Source organism: Chelonia mydas, chromosome 5 (assembly GCF_015237465.2).
Source record: "Chelonia mydas isolate rCheMyd1 chromosome 5, rCheMyd1.pri.v2, whole genome shotgun sequence".
NCBI classification, from domain to species: Eukaryota; Metazoa; Chordata; order Testudines; family Cheloniidae; genus Chelonia; species Chelonia mydas.
In genome coordinates, this window is record NC_051245.2 from 16,409,994 (window position 1) to 16,429,751 (window position 19,758).

The 19,758-nt window shown below is 42.7% G+C and overlaps 1 protein-coding gene across 3 annotated transcripts; it reads left to right on the plus strand.

Annotated features, from left to right (window-relative positions):
* The first annotated feature begins 1,924 nt into the window (after window positions 1-1,924).
* Window positions 1,925-14,513, plus strand: ELAC1 (elaC ribonuclease Z 1). Of its 3 annotated transcripts, none has more exons than XM_037902517.2 (4): window positions 1,925-1,993; window positions 7,918-8,139; window positions 10,998-11,465; window positions 13,189-14,513. In XM_037902517.2, the coding sequence occupies exons 2-4, from the start codon at window positions 7,983-7,985 to the stop codon at window positions 13,656-13,658; spliced, it is 1,095 nt and encodes a 364-aa protein (XP_037758445.1). In that variant the 5' UTR covers window positions 1,925-1,993; window positions 7,918-7,982; the 3' UTR covers window positions 13,659-14,513. The 3 variants fall into 3 exon arrangements, with proteins under 3 accessions (XP_037758445.1, XP_037758442.1, XP_037758443.1); XM_037902514.1 differs by lacking the exon at window positions 1,925-1,993 and adding an exon at window positions 2,000-2,861; XM_037902515.1 differs by lacking the exon at window positions 1,925-1,993 and adding an exon at window positions 2,000-2,841.
* The last annotated feature ends 5,245 nt before the right edge of the window (window positions 14,514-19,758 follow it).

Below are 19,758 nucleotides of genomic sequence, written 5' to 3' on the forward strand. Positions count from 1 at the left end.
TAGTTATATGATGGTAAACTCCACCTTTTTGCCAATAAAGACAAAGCCTGAAAGTGGCTGAAAGTCTGGCTGTCACAGCAGTCCTATGGTACTCAGCTGTTCCTGCAGCTCTCAGGATGCTCTCCACACAGCGCTAAGGGGGCATTGCTGTTCCTATTAGGGCTGTCTGAATGCTCCCAGCCCTTCCCATGGGTCATTACAAATCCCCACGGATTTCACTGGGGGCACGATGAGGCCTGGTGTTCACAGCCAACACTGGGGGCTGCAGCTCAGCCCTCGGGTATTTGAAAATGATGAAGGTGGATAAAGGATCAAATCCTACGGTGGGGAAGTTTATTTCAGTGTCAGAACCCGCCCTTGCCCCAGCCATCCACCCATCTACCTCAGTCACTGACCCTCTGTGCCACTCCCCACCACTGCGCCCCATCACCCCATCCCAGTCGCTGAGCCCCTCCGCCACCCCACTCGCTGACCCTCGCCGTCACACACCACACCAACCCCGTCAGTGACCCCCACCGCCACCCCTGCCCCTCTCCACCATCACACCCCACTTGCTGACCCTCCCCATCCCTCTCCATCACCCCATCCCACCCGCTGACCCCCCCCGCCCCCTCCACCACCCCAACCCAGTCACTGACCCCCACCCCCGTCGCTGAGCCCCGCCACCACCCTACTTGCTGACCTGCACTGTTACACACCCTCTGCACCTCCCCACCCCTCTCCATCACCCCAACCTAGTCACTAAGGCCCACCACCACCCCACCCCCATCGCTGACCCCCACCGCCACCCCACTCGCTGACCCTCACTGTCACACACCACACCAACCCAGTCAGTGACCCCCACCGCCACCCCTGCCCCTCTCCACCATCACACCCCACTTGCTGACCCTCCCCATCCCTCTCCACTCCACCCCACCCGCTGACCCCCCCGCCCCCTCCACCACCCCAACCCAGTCACTGACCCCCACCCCCGTCGCTGAGCCCCGCCACCACCCTACTTGCTGACCTGCACTGTTACACACCCCCTGCCCCTCCCCACCCCTTTCCATCACCCCAACCTAGTCACTGAGGCCCACCACCACCCCACCCCCGTCGCTGACCCCCACAGCCACCCCACTCGCTGACCCTCACTGTCAAACACCACACCAACCCAGTCAGTGACCCCCACCGCCACCCCTGCCCCTCTCCACCACCACACCCCACTTGCTGACCCTCCCCCTCACATACCCCCTGACCCTCCCCGCCCCTCTCCATCACCCCACCCCATCCGCTGACCCTCCCCACCCCTCTCCATCACCCCAACTAGTCACTGAGGCCCACCGCCACCCCACCCCCGTCGCTGACCCCCACCGCCACCCCACTCGCTGACCCTCACTGTCAAACACCACACCAACCCAGTCAGTGACCCCCACCGCCACCCCTGCCCCTCTCCACCACCACACCCCACTTGCTGACCCTCCCCCTCACATACCCCCTGACCCTCCCCGCCCCTCTCCATCACCCCACCCCACCCGCTGACCCTCCCCGCCCCTCTCCATCACCCCAACCCAGTCACTGACCCCCCACCCCCGTCGCTGAGCCCCGCCGCCACCCCACTCGCTGACCCGCACTGTCACACACCACACCAACCCAGTCAGTGACCCCCACCGCCACCCCCGCCCCTCTTCACCATCACACCCCACTGGCTGACCCTCCCCGCCCCTCTCCATCACCCCACCCCCGTCGCTGACCCCCACCGTCACTCCGACTCCATTGGCTGACGCCCGCTGCCACCCCCACGACCCTCTCCGTCACCCCTTCCCCAACCCCAGTCGCTGGGGCCCCTTTCACCTCCCCGCTCCTCGCCCCATGGGCTGACTGGGCCCCTGCGGCACCAGCCCGCCAGCGCCACCCCGCCCCGCCCGCGGGCACCGCGCCCCTCGCCGCAGGCCCCGCCCCCAGCCCCGCCTCCTCGGCGGCGGCGCTCCCTCCCGGCGCGCGGCGGGGCAGGAAGGTAGGAGGCCCGGCGGGCGGGGCAGCGTTTCCCGGGCTCCCTCCGCCCCGGGACGTGGCGCGCTCTAGCGCGGTTCTCCCGCGGCGCGGCGCGCGCGGGCTCCGCCTGCCCCCTGCGGCCTCCTCGGAAAGGCCCCGGCTGCAGGGGCCGCTCGGCCCCGTTGCGTGAGGAGGCCGCGAGACGGGCCTGGGCTGCTGGGGAGCCTAGGCCCCCTCCCGCGCGGGCCGGGAACCCCTGCAGCGGCCCCGCTGCCAGGCGCGGGGAAGGCCGGGCGCGCCAGCGGCTGCTCGGGGGCTGGCCCGTCATGGCGGGGTGCGAAGAAGGCTGAGCCCGCTGGGGCGGGGTCCTCTAGGGCAACCCATTCATCGAAGTGTGTGAGAGAGACTGGAGCCGCTGAGGCAGCCCAGGTGTCAGGGGCTGCGAAGAAGGCTGGGCCCACTGGGGCTGGCCCCTCATCGCGGGGTGCGAAGAAGGCCGGGCCCACCGGGGCTGCCTTTAGGGCTGGCCCCTCATCGGGGGGTGCGAAGAAGGTTGGGCCCACCGGGGCTGCCTTTAGAGCTGGCCCCTCATCGCGGGGTGCGAAGAAGGCTGGGCCCACCGGGGCTCCCTTTAGGGGTGGCCCCTCATCGGGGGGTGCGAAGAAGGCTGGGCCCGCTAGGGCTTTCTCTGGGGCTGGCCCCTCATTGCGGCATGTGAAGAAGGCTGGGCCCACTAGAGCTTTCTCTGGGGCTGGTCCTTCATCTCGGAGTGCGAAGAGTACTGGCGCTGGTAATGCTGATCCTAGCAAAACTTCCTCATTACAAGGCACAAGAAAACCTGGGTGCGCTTGCATTAAAGGATGCTAACAAGTAATCTTTCTCTTCTCATGGTCAGTGTTTGTGATAGTTTTTTGTAGAAACCAGTGCACACTCCACTACCTCACCCTTCCCTTTTCAATTTGTCAGATATATTTTTAGTTACTGTCCTATGTATTTTAGAAAGGGACTGAAATTATGTAAGGATTTTAGTGACTTCACTTTGTTCTACCAGAATGTATCTGTGGAGTAGCACTGGCTAACTGGTAGTGTGAAACTTGTATGATGCTTTCCCTATGGATGGAATGTCTGTTGCGTTAGGACTCTTCCTACTTGCACAATGGTGTAAGTATAGGTGCGGCTAAGAGCCATGTGCTCCCCTTAAAGCATTTAAACCCCATGGAATGAGCAGTTTGGTCCCTATAATTGCATGACTTCTGAAGATACTGTTGCAATCTTCTCTCACAGCTGTGAAGATCAGAAGAGGAGTAGGTTGGAGATGCATATAAGCTGCAACTCTTAGGTTTGTACTATCCCTGGGAAAACCCTTGACTCAGGCAGCATGGTTCTCACAAGTGGAATGCTGCCATTAGCTGGTATGGGGCATAGTCAAACTTGCTCCATTTTCAGAAGGACTCAGCACTGTGCCTGTAAAGATGTGAGGGAGAAAGTCTTATACTTATATCATAATAGCATGGATCTCTCGTCTCTTTTTGGTTTTCCAAGTAAATTATGTAAGCTTCTATATTGTTTCATCCTGAAGGATCTGAAATCCGTTTTATAAGGAAGTACACAATATAAGTAGGGATCCCTTCCCCATCACTGAAATGCAACCTCTTCTGAAAAAGGTTCTGTGATCCACAGAACCTGCTTAATATAGGAAGTGAAGAATTGAAACTGCTGGGAGAACTTAAGGCATCACAGTTTGTATAGCAACACACACACACTGTTCCATTCTATGCATCCAATGACATGGGCTGTAGCCCACGAAAGCTTATGCTCTAATAGTAAGCGATGGTCACATAAACACCACCCTGTACCGGAAACCTACTGACCACTATACTTACCTACATGCCTCCAGCTTCCATCCAGGACACACCACATGATCCATTGTCTACAGCCAAGCTCTAAGATACAACCGCATTTGATCCAATCCCTCAGACAGAGACAAACACCTACAAGATCTCTATCAAGCATTCTTAAAACTACACCTGCTGAAGTGAAAAAACAGATTGACAGAGCCAGAAGAGTACCCAGAAGTCACCTACTACAGGACAGCCCCAACAAAGAAAATAACGCCACTAGCTGTCACCTTCAGCCTCCAACTAAAACCTTTCCAGCGCATCATCAGCCTATCCTGAAAAATGATCCCTCGCTCTCACAGATCTTGGAAGACAGACCAGTCCTCGCTTACAAACAGTCCCCCAACCTGAAGCAAATACTCACCAGCAACCACACAACAAACACTAACCCAGAAACCTATTCTTGCAACAAAGCCCGGTGCCAACTCTGTCCACATATTTATTCAAGTGACACCATCATAGGACCTAATCACTTTAGCCACGCCATCAGGGCCTCGTTCACCTGCACATCTACCAGTGTGATATATGCTGTCATGTGCCAGCAATGCCCCTCTGCCATGTACATTGGCCAAACTGGACAGTCTGTACGCAAAAGAATAAATGGACACAAATCTGACATCCGGAATCATAACATTCAAAAACCGGTGGGAGAACACTTCAACCTCTCTGGCCACTCAGTAAAAGATTTAAGGGTGGTAATTTTGCAACAGAAAAGCTTCAAAAACAAACTCCAATGCGAAACTGCTGAGCTTGAATTAATATGCAAACTAGATACCATTAACCTGGGTTTGAATAGAGACTAGGAGTGGTTGGGTCATTACACATATTGAATCGATTTCCTTAAGTATCCTCACACCTTCTTGTCAACTGTCTAAATGGGCCATCTTGATTATCACTACAAAAGTTTTTTTCTCCTGCTGATAATAGCTCTTCTTAACTAATTAACCTCTCACAGTTTGTATGGTAACTTCCAATTTATCTCTGTGTGTGTATGTATGTGTATGTATATATATTACTATATGTTCCATTCTGTGCATCCGATGAAGTGGGCTGTAGCTCTAATAAATTTGTTAGTCTCTAAGGTGCCACAAGTCCTCCTGGTTTTTTTGCGGATACAGACTAACACGGCTGCTACTCTGAAAGGTTCCTATAAGTCAGTGGTTTTCAAACTTTTTTCCTCCTGACCCAGTTGAAGAAAATTTTTGATGCCCATGACCCAACATAATTTTATCTTTTGACTAGAGTTTTTGGAAAATCATAATAATGCAATACGTTCCAGTTTAACCCACTTTACATAACTAACACTAGACATTAGCCTTAGTAAGCCTATGTTAAGGAGTGTGGGAGGTGGCCCAGAGTAGGGAAGAGGGTTCGGTATGGAGGTGAGGGCTCTAGGGTGGAGCTGAGGATGAGGGGTTCAGGGTACAGGAAGGGGCTCAGGGCTGGGGCAGAGGGTTGGGATGCAGGGGGTGAGGGCTCTGGTTGGGGGTGTGGACTCTGGAGTGGGGCCAGGGATGAGGAGTTTGGGGTGCAGGCAGGCTCCCCCCGGGCTGGGCCAGAGGATTCCCCCCAGCCCTCTCCCCGCTGGCAGTAGCTAGTTCCGGGGAAAGGGCCTCTCTCTTCCTCAGCATGGAGCCCTGAGGGCAAAGGTCCCTCTCTCCCTGTCAGCAGCAGCGAGCTCCGGGGCCAGGGGAGAGGCCTGCAGCAGCCCTGCTAGCCCCAACTTGCTTCCCTCCCCAGTTCCCACCCACCTGCTACCTCTCTCTTCTCCCAGGTCCTTGCTGCGTAGGCCTTTAGAGCTGCTGTGCAGCAACAATCATTATCATTTGAATCAGCAAGGCGACCTAGTGCCTGACATGCCACCACCCTGTACCGGGTCGTGACCTGTACTTTGAAAAACGCTACTATAAGTCATAGGAGCATAAGACTGGAAGGGACCTCCTGGGTCATTGAGTCCAGTCACCTGCTATCACAAGTTACCCCATTGTGTATTCCCATCCATAAACTTACCAAGCTTCATCTTAAAACTAGTTAGGGTATTTGCCTCTCTATGCCTGTTGGAAGGTTGTTCCAAACCTCAGTCCTCTGATGACTAGAAACCTTCTCATTTCCAGCCTAAACTTATTCATGGTCAGTTTATGGTCCAGGTAGTGAATTTAACATCCTCTTTCCCAAAAATGACATGAGATCTCTAATGAATACTGGTTGCTAGAACTCTGATTTTATATCTTATCTGAAAATATGTGCTGTACAGTATTGGACTGATTTAAACACCTAAGCACATAATTACTGAACATGTTACTGGGGTAGTACCTTGAAGAGGGGTGGGGGAGTGCAATTTGTTCCCACTGAAGTCAATGGCAAAAACCCATTTGAACTTCAACAACTGTATTGGGCTCTTACCTCAACATAGCAGTTATTGATCATCTGGACATGCCTACATTGTTAAAAAAGAATGTAGCCCTTTGTGTATTTATAGTTGCTATTATATACAAAGCAATTTTTTTATTTCTGACTTCTCTGGAGCTATAGTACTTTTATTTCAACAAGGTAACTGATAGTGTAATCAGGTTCAGATTAATAACATGCTATCTTCTACCATCCTGCAGGGAATCCTGTTAATATGGTGAGATAATGGACTATTGAACTGAAATGGAGAGAATCGTTATAGCCCATTAGGAAATAATGGTTCATTTCTTTTGATATAACTAAATGTGGTTGGCTGTATGGGTATTTTTATTTTAATGCCTTTTGAAGTAGCTTTAATGGCAGGCAGATTAGATTTCCTTTCCTCCCTCACCCCTCCCTAGGGCAAAGACTTAATTATTGAAATACTCAAAATTTGTATTGTTTACAAGGCTGTGGAAATGTCTGAAAATAAATTTTGAAAATTAAGTTTTTAAATTATTAACTTAAGAATGCAAATATGCAACATAAAGCATGAATACAATTTACAATATTCTGCTAACAGTCTCTGGACTGCTTTTAATGGAACATGCAAATGGCACATACACTCAGATCACATATATAAACATAAGACAACTTCCTTCTGACAGTGTAAAGGAGAAACAAACAAAACCAACTTATGACAACTATTTGTACAAAATACTGCCGCTAAAACAGCTGTGTCAAACAGCTCACCCACTCAACATTGTCATATGGCTTGCATACCATTTAAAGATTTTGTAGAATCTCTGCTTTCATTTTAAAACCAACATCTACACTAGAAATGCTTCAGCAGCACAGCTATATCTGTAGCACTTCAGTGTAGACATTACCTGCACTGACAGGAGGGATTCTCCTACTGGCATAGGTAATCCCCCTCCCCGAGAGCTGATAGCTAGGGCCTGGTCTACATTAGAAAATAGGTCGGTTTAACTGTGTCAGTCGGGGGTGTGAAAAATCCACACCCTTGAGGGGCATTGTTAGGCTGACCTAAAATCCCTGTTGACCGTAGCTACTGCCTCTCGAGGAGGTGTATTGCCTACGCCCAAGGGAGAATCCCCTCCCATCAGCATTGGTAGTGTCTATACTGAAGCACTACAGTGGCTCGGCTGTGCTGCTGTCATGTTTTAAGTGTAAACAAGCCTGTTGACCTAACAGTAGGGGTTAGGTGGGCTTAACTACACCGTGCAGAGGTATGGATTTTTCACACCCTAACTGACACCAACTTAACTTTCTAACGTAGACCAGGCCCAAATAGATTTCTAGCCATCATTGTTGCTAAGAGATTCTTCTCTTCCAAATGCAAAGTGAGCATAAACCAATGTGTTGTCTTTCTGACAATGAGACTGTCCTTCCAATTGATATTGAAGGGGACAATAAGGTTCGGTACTAAATAAAAGCCATATTCTACCCTTCATCTTTGTGCAGACCTCATTAATATCACTGGGAGATATGTTGTGAATTGGAAAGGGCAGTCCTAAATTTATACCCCAGTCCATGCACTACGTTAAAAAATGTAATTTGACCCAGGCAGTAGAATGAGTTTGACACCCCTTATTTAAAGCAAAGCCACAACTAGTTGTTGTTTTTTTCCCCTCTGCAGAATAAGCACGTGCAATAGACTTACAGTGATATATTTGTTTTGGGTCGTACGCTGACTTGGGCATAATGTCCATGGATATAACTTTTCTGGGAACGGGCTCAGCATATCCATCTCCAACAAGAGGAGCTTCAGCTTTAGTCGTTCGTAGTGAAGGAGAATGCTGGCTATTTGATTGTGGCGAGGGAACTCAAACACAATTTATGAAAAGCCATCTTAAAGCAGGTCAGTGCAATTGAAAGTTATCTTGAGAGAGAGAAATCTTCATACAGTCCAAATGAAATACCTTTTCTATTCAGGCTCACATTGTCTGAAGACCTCTGTAAATATGAGTGAACATCTCTAATTACTGTATTTTAGGTGGGACCATTTGAACTTGCTATGATATTCTCCTTTATCACCCTTTGTTGCAGAATTGTTCTCCAGAACATAAGCTTTAATCTAATACAAGCTTCTAGCCTTCATGATTATAATTTCCAAAAATGAACTAAATTTAAAGCTATGCACTGCCATATTCTGAGTCTGCAAGCAGCTTGAAACAATAGCTTGATGTGTGAATGGTCCCATTCACTTTAATGGGATGTTCAGAAAGCTACAGATATTGGTGGACATGTCAACATTAACGTTAATTATTTCATGACCACTTAAAATTATTTGCTGTTATATCTGCTTATCCCAAAACACTCCCAGTACCTGTGCAAGTTCCAAAAACCCTAACTGCTTTCTACCTAGCTGCCAAAATATTCACCTTTCCCTTGTGACTTTTACAGTGCAGTTGTGTTGTCCATACCAAAAACTATGGCATATCAAAAACTGCATAAGGGGTTAGTATGGAACTGAATTTAATATCAAAACAAATAAACACTGAGTGTGCTGCTGATTGTACATTATTTGTTTTCATGTTTGTTTAAGTAAAAACAAAAGAAATCTTAGCAGTTGCATAGGCTCATCACTAGATGGGGATGGTAAAATTATTGATATTGCAGAAAAGTGTTCAGTAAATATTTCTGTTCTATATTTAGAAAGAAGCAGGATGAGATATTCCTACCACATAAAAATGAAGTTCTTTCCAGTCTATTAGTAGCTAATGAGGATGATAGACATTATCTATTAGTGATAAACATTTTTAAATTAGCAGGCCTGGATAACTTGCACCTAAGAGTCCTAAAAGAGTTGGCGTAGGGTCTATGTACTGTTAATATTAATTTTTAATAAATCTTAGAATACTGGGGAAATTACAGAAGACTTGAAAAGTGCTCATGTTGTGGCAGTATTCAAAAAGGAGAAGTGGGATGACATGAACATAACTATAGGCTGATTAGCCCACTATCAATGTCAGGCAAAATAATCACAAAGTTGATGGGATTCAATTAATAAAGAGTTTAAGGATGGGAATATAATTAATGCCATTCAGGATAGTTTTATGGAAGTTAGGTCTTTTCAAATAATCTTAGTTTATTCTTTGAAATTACGAATTTGGTTGGCAAATGTGACTGCATATATGTAATATACTTAGGTATTTGACTTAATACCATGGTACTTTCTGATTAAGAATAACTAGTAATATACAATATCAAGAGAGCACAAGTTAAGTGGATTAAGAACTGCCTGACACATCTCAAAAAGCAGCTATCAATGGGGGATCATCATCGAATGGGGGTATTTTAGTGGGGTCCCACAGGGATCAATCCTAGGCCCAATGCTATTCAAGGCTTTCATCAGTGAAGTGAAAGTTATATATAAAATCACTGCTGAGAATCTGCACATTATAACAAAGTGGTCAGTGTTGAGGACATGGTAGTCAGAGAGAGCAGTCTGGATTGCTTGGTAAGCAGGGTCCATTCAGGCAAAATGCATTTTATGGCAAAATGCATTTTACAGCCAAATGCAAAGTTATACATCTAGGAATGCAGAATGGGGGACTGTATCCTGGAAAGCCAGTTACTCTGAAAATGAGTTATTGGTCATAGTAGACAAGCAATGCAACATAAGCTCCCAGTTCAATTCTGTGGAAAAAGGGCTAATGCAATCCTTTCATGTATAAATGGGAGTAATGAGTGGGAGTAGGGATGCAATTTTTTTAAAACCTCTGTATTTGACATTGGTGAGAGCAATGCTGGAATATTGTGTCCAGGTTTGATACTGACACTTTAAATAAAATGTTGAAAAATTGCTGAGGGTACAGAAAAAAGCTACAAAAAATTATTTGAGGGCTGGAGAAAATGCCTTACAGTGAGATCTAAAGAGCTGTGTAGTTTATCTACAAGAAGATTAATCTATAGGTACCTTCACAACAGGAAGAAAATACCGGGTAGTAAAGGGCCCTTTAATCTAGCAAAGAAAGGTATATAACAAGAACCAGTGGCTGGAAACTGAAGCCAAATTAGAAAGAAGGCGCAAATAAACAGGGAGGGTGATTAACCATTTGAACAAACCACCAAGGGAATTGATGAATTACTCATTTCCTGAAGTTTTCAGATCAAGATTGTAAACCTTTCTGGAACATATGCATTAGACAAACACAAGTTATTGGGCTCAATTCATGGGTAATTGGGAGTGACCTGTGATAAAACAGAAGGTCAGACTAGATGAATGTTTGGAATGAACTAGAAACTAGAACAAAGGCAGAAGTTCCCCCAGTAGTTCTCACTGGCCCACAGTCTTCCATGTGGTATGACAAAGTGCAGCCCCCATCCCCAACTTGTTTGCATTTTAATGCAGCAAAGATCACCATATTAGTCAATTTTTCTTAGTTTCTTTGCTCTTAAAATATATTTTGATCTAAACTTTCAATCACACAAACCTTTGGGAAAAAATGGCTTATCAACCAAAACAAAAAAAGTGACAAATGTAATTTTGGTTCACATTTTTCAAATTTTCATTGAAAAAATAAAAAGTGAAAAAAATTTCAATTAAAAAACGTCACTTCTTGGTTTGGTTTTGGTTTTAAAGAAATTGGGAACTAATTTTTTTGTAAATTTCCCACAAAATAATTGAATTTTTCAACCAGTTCTAATTTTGCAGCTGTGAGTGTAATTGTCATTCAGCACACTTACTATGGTGTCTTTTTGTTTTAATCGTAGGTAGAATTACTAAGATATTCATAACTCATCTTCATGGGGACCATTTTTTTGGTCTTCCTGGTCTCCTGTGCACAATTAGTCTTCAGAGTAGTTCTACTACAAGCAAGCAACCTGTTGATATCTATGGACCATTAGGACTACGAAACTTCATTTGCAGAACTCTGGAACTCTCCCACTCGCAACTTCTCTTTCCATATGTGGTTCATGAACTGGTACCTACACCAGATCAGTGCCCTGCAGAAGAATTTAAAGAACTGTCTTATGTTGACAGAGATGAAGTCTCTTCCAAAGAAGTGCAAGGGAGAATGCTCCATCTGGATCATGTAGAAAACTCCTACACACTGGTCAACAATCAGCAATTTGTTATGAAAGCATTTCGATTATTTCACCGTATTCCTTCCTTTGGATTTTTAGTGGAGGAGAAGCAGCGGACTGGGAAACTCAATGCACAGAAGCTAAAAGGCCTTGGTAACTAGCTTCATTTATTTTTTCCTTTAATTCTTATGACTTGTGGATATTACTTTGTTTCTTAAAATCTATTCATGAATGTCCTTATGATGTAATTGATGTACATTAAAGTCATAATAGAACTATATGATTAACTACATTTCTTATATGCTTACATTAACTGCCAAATGCCTTATTAGAATTTCTAAGGCACCTATTATGATAGTGTGTAAGCAAGAGTGTTACAATATAACTTGAAAATGGATCCATCAATAGGTGATAGATATTCAAGTATACACAGTGTTCAGGCTGACAGCTGATTCAGATTTCCAGGAATTGTAACAAAATTTTATTCTTCACTAATAGCCAGAGTGTCTTCTGAAAACTTCTGCAAGGAAGCTTACTGAATCAGAACAGTGTGCATCTGTCTGTAATACATTCTGAAATGGGACACTTTATTCTTCACAAGAAAAGGAAAGTTTGATATTCTAGAACTTATTTTTTCCAAACAAATGCATACTAGTTTGATCATTAGAGGGGTAAAAACCAAGCTCCCCTTTCTAGCACATTTATTAAGGGCTTACATGAGAAAGAGATCATAAAACTGGCCGTAGAGTGTATTTGGGGGGATGTATCAGCTTCAAAATACACAACTTAAAATCTGTTAGTAGAGCCTCTTACTAAAATTAAAAGATTTTGTTTTCTTGGAGTATGAAATAAGTAAAATATTAGTTTTTGTAAGTCATGGATCTACAATATTGGTGCTACATCACCGGCTTTTGAACAGACTCTTTGAAATACCCTTCAGTGTGCCTGACTTCAAGAGGTCTCTCTCTTCCTTCAGCATACGCCACACAGCCTCACTGATGAACTTCTGGGGCTTCAGCACTCTTGCTTCACACCATTGAGTTCTAATCAGTGAGTCCAACTGAGATACACTTCTGGTTAGAGACGTGTACACTCTTCAGGGACTAATGCACCTGAGCTGGTATTTGCAGTGACACCCCAACAGTGTTTTCAGAAGCAAAGTAGGATTTATTAGTCAGCTGAACACAGCTTTGGAAGTCCTTAGGTTAGCATAGAGAAATAAATGTTAAAGAATAGTCCATTCTGGTGAAGCCATAATTCACCAGCCAGGCTGTAGTGAACTCCATTTTCAGGCACTATCTCTCTCTGATTTACTTAGTAAGTTCCCCAGTAGTGAGCTAGCTTCCTCCAAACCCAGAAGACCACATTTTATTCCCTGATGGACACGTCTGTCCTTTTTTATTGTCTAGGCAGGGCCATGCTGAGTTCAGAGCCCCACTGCTGGAACTTGGGTTCCTCTTCAGCTTCCCTGCTGAGAGGAAGTGATTGTTCAATCATTGGTACTACCTGTTGTCTCTCTGGACTCTCTCTGTTGATCTGGATCAGTTTCAACCAGTTCCTTAATGACTATTCATTCTACCCAGACAGCGAGGTGATACATGCTTATGTCTCATGTGTTGGTGCAAGAGCAACGTTTAACCTTTTTGCTCCCACTGGGTAGCAATGCAATGATAGAGAGAAACTGAGGTGCACATAGGATTCATAAAAATATTAAAGAAAATTCCCACTTTGCCATACCCTAATACTTAATTTGTAAGAAAACCATGCCTTAAGAATAGGTTAAATGTAAAATTTGTCAGATACTGCTTTGAAATATGAGCAGTGTTTATTTTCAAAACACTAAAACTAACCAGACACTTTTGACTTAACTTTCTAGGAGTTCAGCCAGGTCCTATATATGGGAAACTGAAGAATGGTGTTACGGTTGTCTTAGAAAATGGAGTAACCATTTCTCCTTCAGATGTCTTGGATGAGCCTATTCCTGGAAGAAAAATTTGTATTTTAGGTGACTGTTCAGGTGTGGTTGGAGATGGAGCAATGAAACTCTGTTACGAAGCAGATGTGTTAATTCATGAAGCCACATTGGATGACACCCAAATGGACAAAGCCAAAGAGCATGGTCATAGCACTCCAAAAATGGCAGCTGAGTTTGCAAAGTTGTGTAAGGTTAAGAAACTGGTTCTGACTCACTTCAGTCAGAGGTATAAACCAGCTGGTCAGATTGGAGAAGGAGATATTGATGTCACGGAACTGAAGAGACAAGCTGAATCAGCGTTAAATGGTCAAGAAGTAACTTTAGCTGAGGATTTTATGACAATAGAAATTCCAGGGAAAAAGCAGAAGTAGCATCTAGCTCGATAATACCACACAAAGTAGCTTGCTGTTGGATTGTGAGTTTACAGGTAGGGCTTCAGGTATCCAAATTGGTTCCTCAGTTTCCAGATGAAGAAAGAGGTTGAATTGCTAAGGTGACATGCTCAGTTGCTAGAGAATGACTAAGTGCTGGATTTACTTGCTATAGAGTTTTAAGGCTCAACTCTGTAAGATGCTGAGTGCCTCAGCAACTTTAATGGCAGTTGAAGGTGTTCCACACCTATGAGAAATGGGCCATTATAGAATGGTATTGCTGTTAACTTGCCTAGGAAGAAGGGAGATGGAAAAGCAGATTACTAGTCAAACTCACTGCCTTAAGTGAATATGTGTGCAGCTACCTAAGCAAGGCGGGGAAATAAACTCATTCTTAGGTTTATATAAATACAAGTATTCAAACATATGGAGACAAAGCAAAGTATTTATTGATCGTTTAAACACTTAGCTGCAAATCTAAATAACTTTATTTTACAAGTATATGGAACGCCTTTAACTTAACTTTTTGGAATTTAAGTGTTTAGGTGATTGATACAGGTATTTAGCCAAACAGTCTGGAAAACTTAACTGTATAGGCAGAAATCTTCCGAACACTAGACACTTTTATTAGAACTTCAGATTCTCTCGTCTTAAGTCTTAAAATAGAACTTTGCATTCTTTGCCTCTTATTTACAATCCTTTGTAAATCTTAGTGGCATATCAAAGTAGATATTTTTTAACTTCTCAATCTCTCATGAGCTTTTGTATAAAATATTTTCAATAATTATTTACATGATTTTATGTAAAAGGAATATTGCATAAACAAACTAATAAAGTATTGATAACTATGCCACATGTTTTGTAAATTACTCTCATCACTAATGTACAGAAATACTACAAATTAATATGCTTACTGTATTTCATAGAACCATAAGATTAGAAGAGACTGCAAGGGTCTGGTCTAACTCCCTGCAGGATTTATTGTGTCTATTTGACTATACCTGACATCTATTTGCTTGAAGAGATCACTAATGTCAATGAAAATTCACCACACAGATAAATGGTTGACTGTACTCCCTAGCTTTTAAAAGGACACTGTAGATTTAAATTTGGCTCAGAATTAAAATTATGGGTTTTGTAGACAGACAAACAAACAAAATATGCTGTCTAGGGCCATGCAAAGCGTTTTTTTCCTGGGGTTGTTTTTTGTGTTCAGCATTTTTAAACATTCTCATGTAGTGTCTGAAACACAAGCATGGGTACACCAAGAACCTGCAAGGGAAACTGACTTTCATTGTACAAGATGAGCAGTACAGTAACTGAAGTGCATAGTAACAAACTGAACTAAAATTTTCATTAAGATGTTAATAACATAGGTAAAGAAATTAAAAAATCATGTCATTTTAACTACACTATATGCAAACTTGTATAAGCTTATTGATATCAATACAGGGTCTAATTTAACAAATCACATTTGTGAAAGATTTGGAACAAAATAATTTGTTCCAAGCTATGATTTTAAAACCTTCTTATGTATACTTGAGAAAGAAGTAACTGCAGAGAAGAGATAAAACAAATTCTAGTTATGGGCCTGTTCCTTCTCCTACTTAGTCAGTCCTCTAGAGTCAGGCATGGCTTGACAGTACTTTTTCAGATGTTCTGTGACAAAACTGAGAATTCCAGGTTTCCCTACCTGTGTAAAAAATCTTCATTCCAGTAGTGAGCTTTGTGCTGTAAACCTAGTGAAAAGTGACATGTTTTTGAATGATCCCAGAAAGTAGCTTATGCAAAATAAGCGTTACTTTATCAGTATAACTGCATCTACACAAGAGGAGTTACAGTGATTAACTGTATCTTTTTCTAAATCAGAATGATTAAATCAAAATAAAAACTAAGTCCCATTTTCAAACGTGTCTGGGCTCAGAAGTATCAATTAGAATTTAGGAGCTTACACACCAAGTCACCTTTGAAAATGGGATATAGGCTCCTAAGTCACTTAAGAACTCTTAAAATTTTACCCTAGATACCCTTTCTTACCATGGATTATTAAAGGCTAACAATATTGAATGGTTTCTACGGTGCCTAACTTTTTATAGCATTTATTAAAATACAACTGATACTTATGATACTGTCCACTTCCTATTACACTGATGCTAATACGAACAAGAAAAATTAGCATCAAAACTTGTGTTAAATTTAACAGGACTTAAAAACTAAGTATGATATAATCACATTTACAGAAATATTCACATTACCACATCTCTCAAAAAATGGGTCAAATTCAGCCCAGCTCTAAGCAGGTCTACCTCTCTTCAGGAGAGGGCCACCTGTTTATACTAGCTCACTACCCAACAAGTGTCCTTCAAATATCTTACAGGATGCAGTGATCTGCATACAGTAGTGATAGTTACTCCTCAGCCATCAGTGGGGTTTGTCTTGAAACAAAGCTGTATCCTGCAAATACTCTCATGGTGCTCCTCCACACTGGCTGCCTCGTTGAAAAGCATGCAATTTTAGTTAAAGCACACACCCCTGCTGCCAAAACAAATCTGTAGTACCATGGTATGCATTATGTAACTATAGTGGTGTATGTGAAATACTTGTGCATATTTTGTGCTTAATTTCTCTTAGCAACTGTTATGGGGCCAAAGCCTATTCTCTTTACAAACACATTTCCTACCCTCCGGTCTCTTCCTTTCTTGGTTGAAAAAAGCTGGATTCTGAGCTCTTTTGAAAATCTACCCACTAGTGTCATTAGAATGAAGTTAAGACTATGTGTGCCAGTAAGAAAAGCAGGATTTGGGCCATAGATTGTTCTTTATCCTCACTATTAATGGATGTATCCTTTTCTCATTGATCCATTAATCATTAAATTAGCAGAGGGAGAAATTTCTTAGGATTCAAGTATATCTGCCTGATAATGTTTAACTTGAGAGCTGCTAAATAATGTGGTAACATACTAAAATCTCTGAGTAGATTTGTGAAGTGTGCTTTAGCAACTTCTTTATTTGCAAAGTTTCTATGATGGAGAGAAACTTGAGATCCTTGACTTCCCTTTTTATTTTTATCTCCAAGTGCATCCAAAGTTAAAAATACTTCTCCCTGAAAAAAAACTGAGACCCAATACAGCTCAAATGTCAGCATTCTAATTTTAAACTTAGCTGGTATGGCAGGTACAAAGGCTGAATTCTCCCATATTCAAGTGAGCAGGATATAGCATGGATTAAAATTTCCAGCTGTACAAATTCCCCTTTGAATGCCAAAAGTTTCCCTCAGACTCAGATAACATTTCCTCTCCTTTAAGAATTTTGTGCCAAGTAAAATTTCCTCTAGCATTAATGTCTGAATTTAGGCAGCCCACTAGTTGGCTGCTGTTCTAGTGCTATGTAATGACCGCAAATGGATGTGCTCTCTCAGTAAATGATACCTACTTAGGCCTAATCCTGCAAAATGCTGAGTGCCCTCAATTGCCATATAGCTCGATGGGAATTGAGAAAAGTTCCTGTCAAGTGCTGAGTGTTTAGCACCTTACAGGATTGGGCACAATATATGTGAAGTTGGTTTGGATTGTACCACATGGAAACGTGGACCCCCAGAGGAACTGAGGTATTTCAAGGGAGAGCAGGGAGAAAACTGCTACTCTGGCTATTTTTTCTCCCCAACTTCTAGGATTTGAAGATGAGATGGTAAAAATAATAGTGGGGATAACTGAATCCAGAACTTTTCTCAGCTATTCAAGTTCTAGGACAATGGGGGCACTTTTGATGCCGAGTAAAAGGATTGAAACAGGTGAGGATTGCTATCACCTGAAGATGACACTATGGATTTGCAGACTAACCCACATGATCAGGACAGTGTTGGGGCAATAGAGGTTTTGCGGAGGTGCTGATTACCAGTATGTAAGCGAACGACTTCAAGAATTTTAAACTGTTTCTGTACTTGAAGATTTTTTCTTTTGGGAGGACTCACATTAGGCTGATATCAACGGAAGAGCATGAGAAATTTAGTAAAGTGCTATGGGAATGGCAAGGGAAAATTGATTTTAAAGGATTGTAACACTGCAGTTTTTGTACATACAGTTGGTAATTAATGTTACCTTTTATCCCAGTTCTCTTTTTGATCTCTTTGTCCTTTTTGGGCTCTATGTCAACTTTGTGAAAGGGTCACGGACAGAAACCCTAACCTAAAGTACAGAAATGTTTAGCTATTCAATGTCTGGTACAAGCTACCTAGAGGATTAATCTGGCCCTCAGCAAATCTCCATTTACTTCAATGTGTTTGGTTCTAGGTCTTGTGGCTCCAGCCTCCAGAGAATTGTATCTCCAGGAAACAAACTTCTGGACAGTAACCATTACAGTCACCTGGCATCTGAACTGCCTATTTGTATCTGTTTAGGAGTGACTGTAAGTTCTAATACCTCAAGAACCAGCAGAGGTGGCAATGAAAGCTTTTAGTCCTGGTAATCACAAGATGCGAACTTAAATATGAAACATTGCTTTGTGTAAAAAAACCTATTTTAGGAACGCTTTACTGAGTTCTAAAATGTACTTGTTATGGCTTTTTTTTCTCCCTAGGTGGCCCTTATGGGGTTCCAAGTTAGGCTAGCTTTACAGCAAGAAAGAGATGTAAAATAGTACCAATAACATTTGTAAATGCTATCAAACATATCTTGAGAATTTTTTTCTGTACAATATGTGGCATAAACAAAATACAAGTGCAATGTGGTAAAAGGTTTCAGTAGCCTTTTTTTTGTGATCATTACTCATGAAATCACCATTTGTGAATAATGCAGCCACCTGATAAAAACCTTTATAGCTTACTATCATGTATGCTTTCTCTATGTTTGTGTGTGCGCCATCAAACATGAATTACTAGCTTAGCTCTTAACCCCTTTTTCCCCCCAGAACAAAGTTCCCCAGCTACAGCAAGGGGATAGTTAATAGATCAATTTCTGCTGAAGGTTCATAAGTAGTAAATTATCCTTTTGTGCTGCTGGAACTTGGCATATGATCTTAGTTTGGGACTGATTATTTTTCTGCCAGATTTGAAAAGGAAATGGTCTTGCCCATTATTGAATTATATGGCTGTTTATAAAGAAAAATATGTTGATTGTTTCATACATTTTTTGTGACTATATAACTCATATAGCTTCATTTTACTAATTCATTTTGGCAAGCTTATAGGGCCTGATCCATCTCTCGCTGCAAACAGTGAAAGTTGCATTGGGCCCATAGTCACTAACGCAGACTAAGAGCTTTGGGTGTTTTAAAAAATATATTAATAAAAATACATACTTTTGGATCCTGAAATGGAGAAACTAGAGAAATCCAATCAAAGTAATTTTAATTTTTATTATTTTATTATTTCAAATAATAATAATAATTTCAAATTTCTGTCACTAATACTTGAAATTTCAAAATACAGATGAAATGTGTAACCTAAAAGGAACTTCTAGGTGGCTTTGGAAAAACCATATGGCACTCTTCTCTCCAAGCCAGGCCCCTCTTTGTGCAGGCTGATAAGGAGATACTGTACTGCTGGAGATGTAGCCTTTCAGATGAGCCTTAAATACTAAGGTTCTGACTGCTTGTGGTCATTAAAGATGCCACAAAATCTTCCCCAAAAGTGGGGTGTGAACTCAGTTTCTTTCTCATAGAAATTTCAATTTAGGTAGTTACGTTCAGCCTACCTTACTGTTCTCCCTGAAGTTTCAGCTGCATACAATATTCATATGTTGGCCTAAACTGGTGTGTAGTTTGGCTGTACACTGTTCAACAACTGCTGTGCAAAATACCTCCTATGCTTTATATAATTACTCTGTCATTTTAAGGCCCTGAAAAGAGTCACATTAGAGCAGACTTGTCTGTCTGTGTAGAGTCCCATTGACTTCAGTGGGACTTTACATTAGCATGTTTGTTTTTGCAGGATCGGGGCTTAAGTTTGTAAAGTACTTGGGGATTCCTAATAGAGAGTAGGTGCTACATAAGTTTGTTATTCATATTACAGTTAACATTTTTGTTATGGTTAATACTTAAAACGACTGGAATATAATTGTTTACAAAGCAGCAGGCTGGGAAATAAACATGATGATTGAAACTAA

Bases quoted from the DNA above. Each gene is read 5' to 3' on its own strand.
- ELAC1 (XM_037902517.2), top strand. From the start codon at position 7,983: ATGTCCATGGATATAACTTTTCTGGGAACGGGCTCAGCATATCCATCT. The intron at 8,140-10,997 runs GTCAGTGCAATT...TTTTAATCGTAG, and splicing joins GAAAAGCCATCTTAAAGCAG to GTAGAATTACTAAGATATTC. The intron at 11,466-13,188 runs GTAACTAGCTTC...TTAACTTTCTAG, and splicing joins ACAGAAGCTAAAAGGCCTTG to GAGTTCAGCCAGGTCCTATA.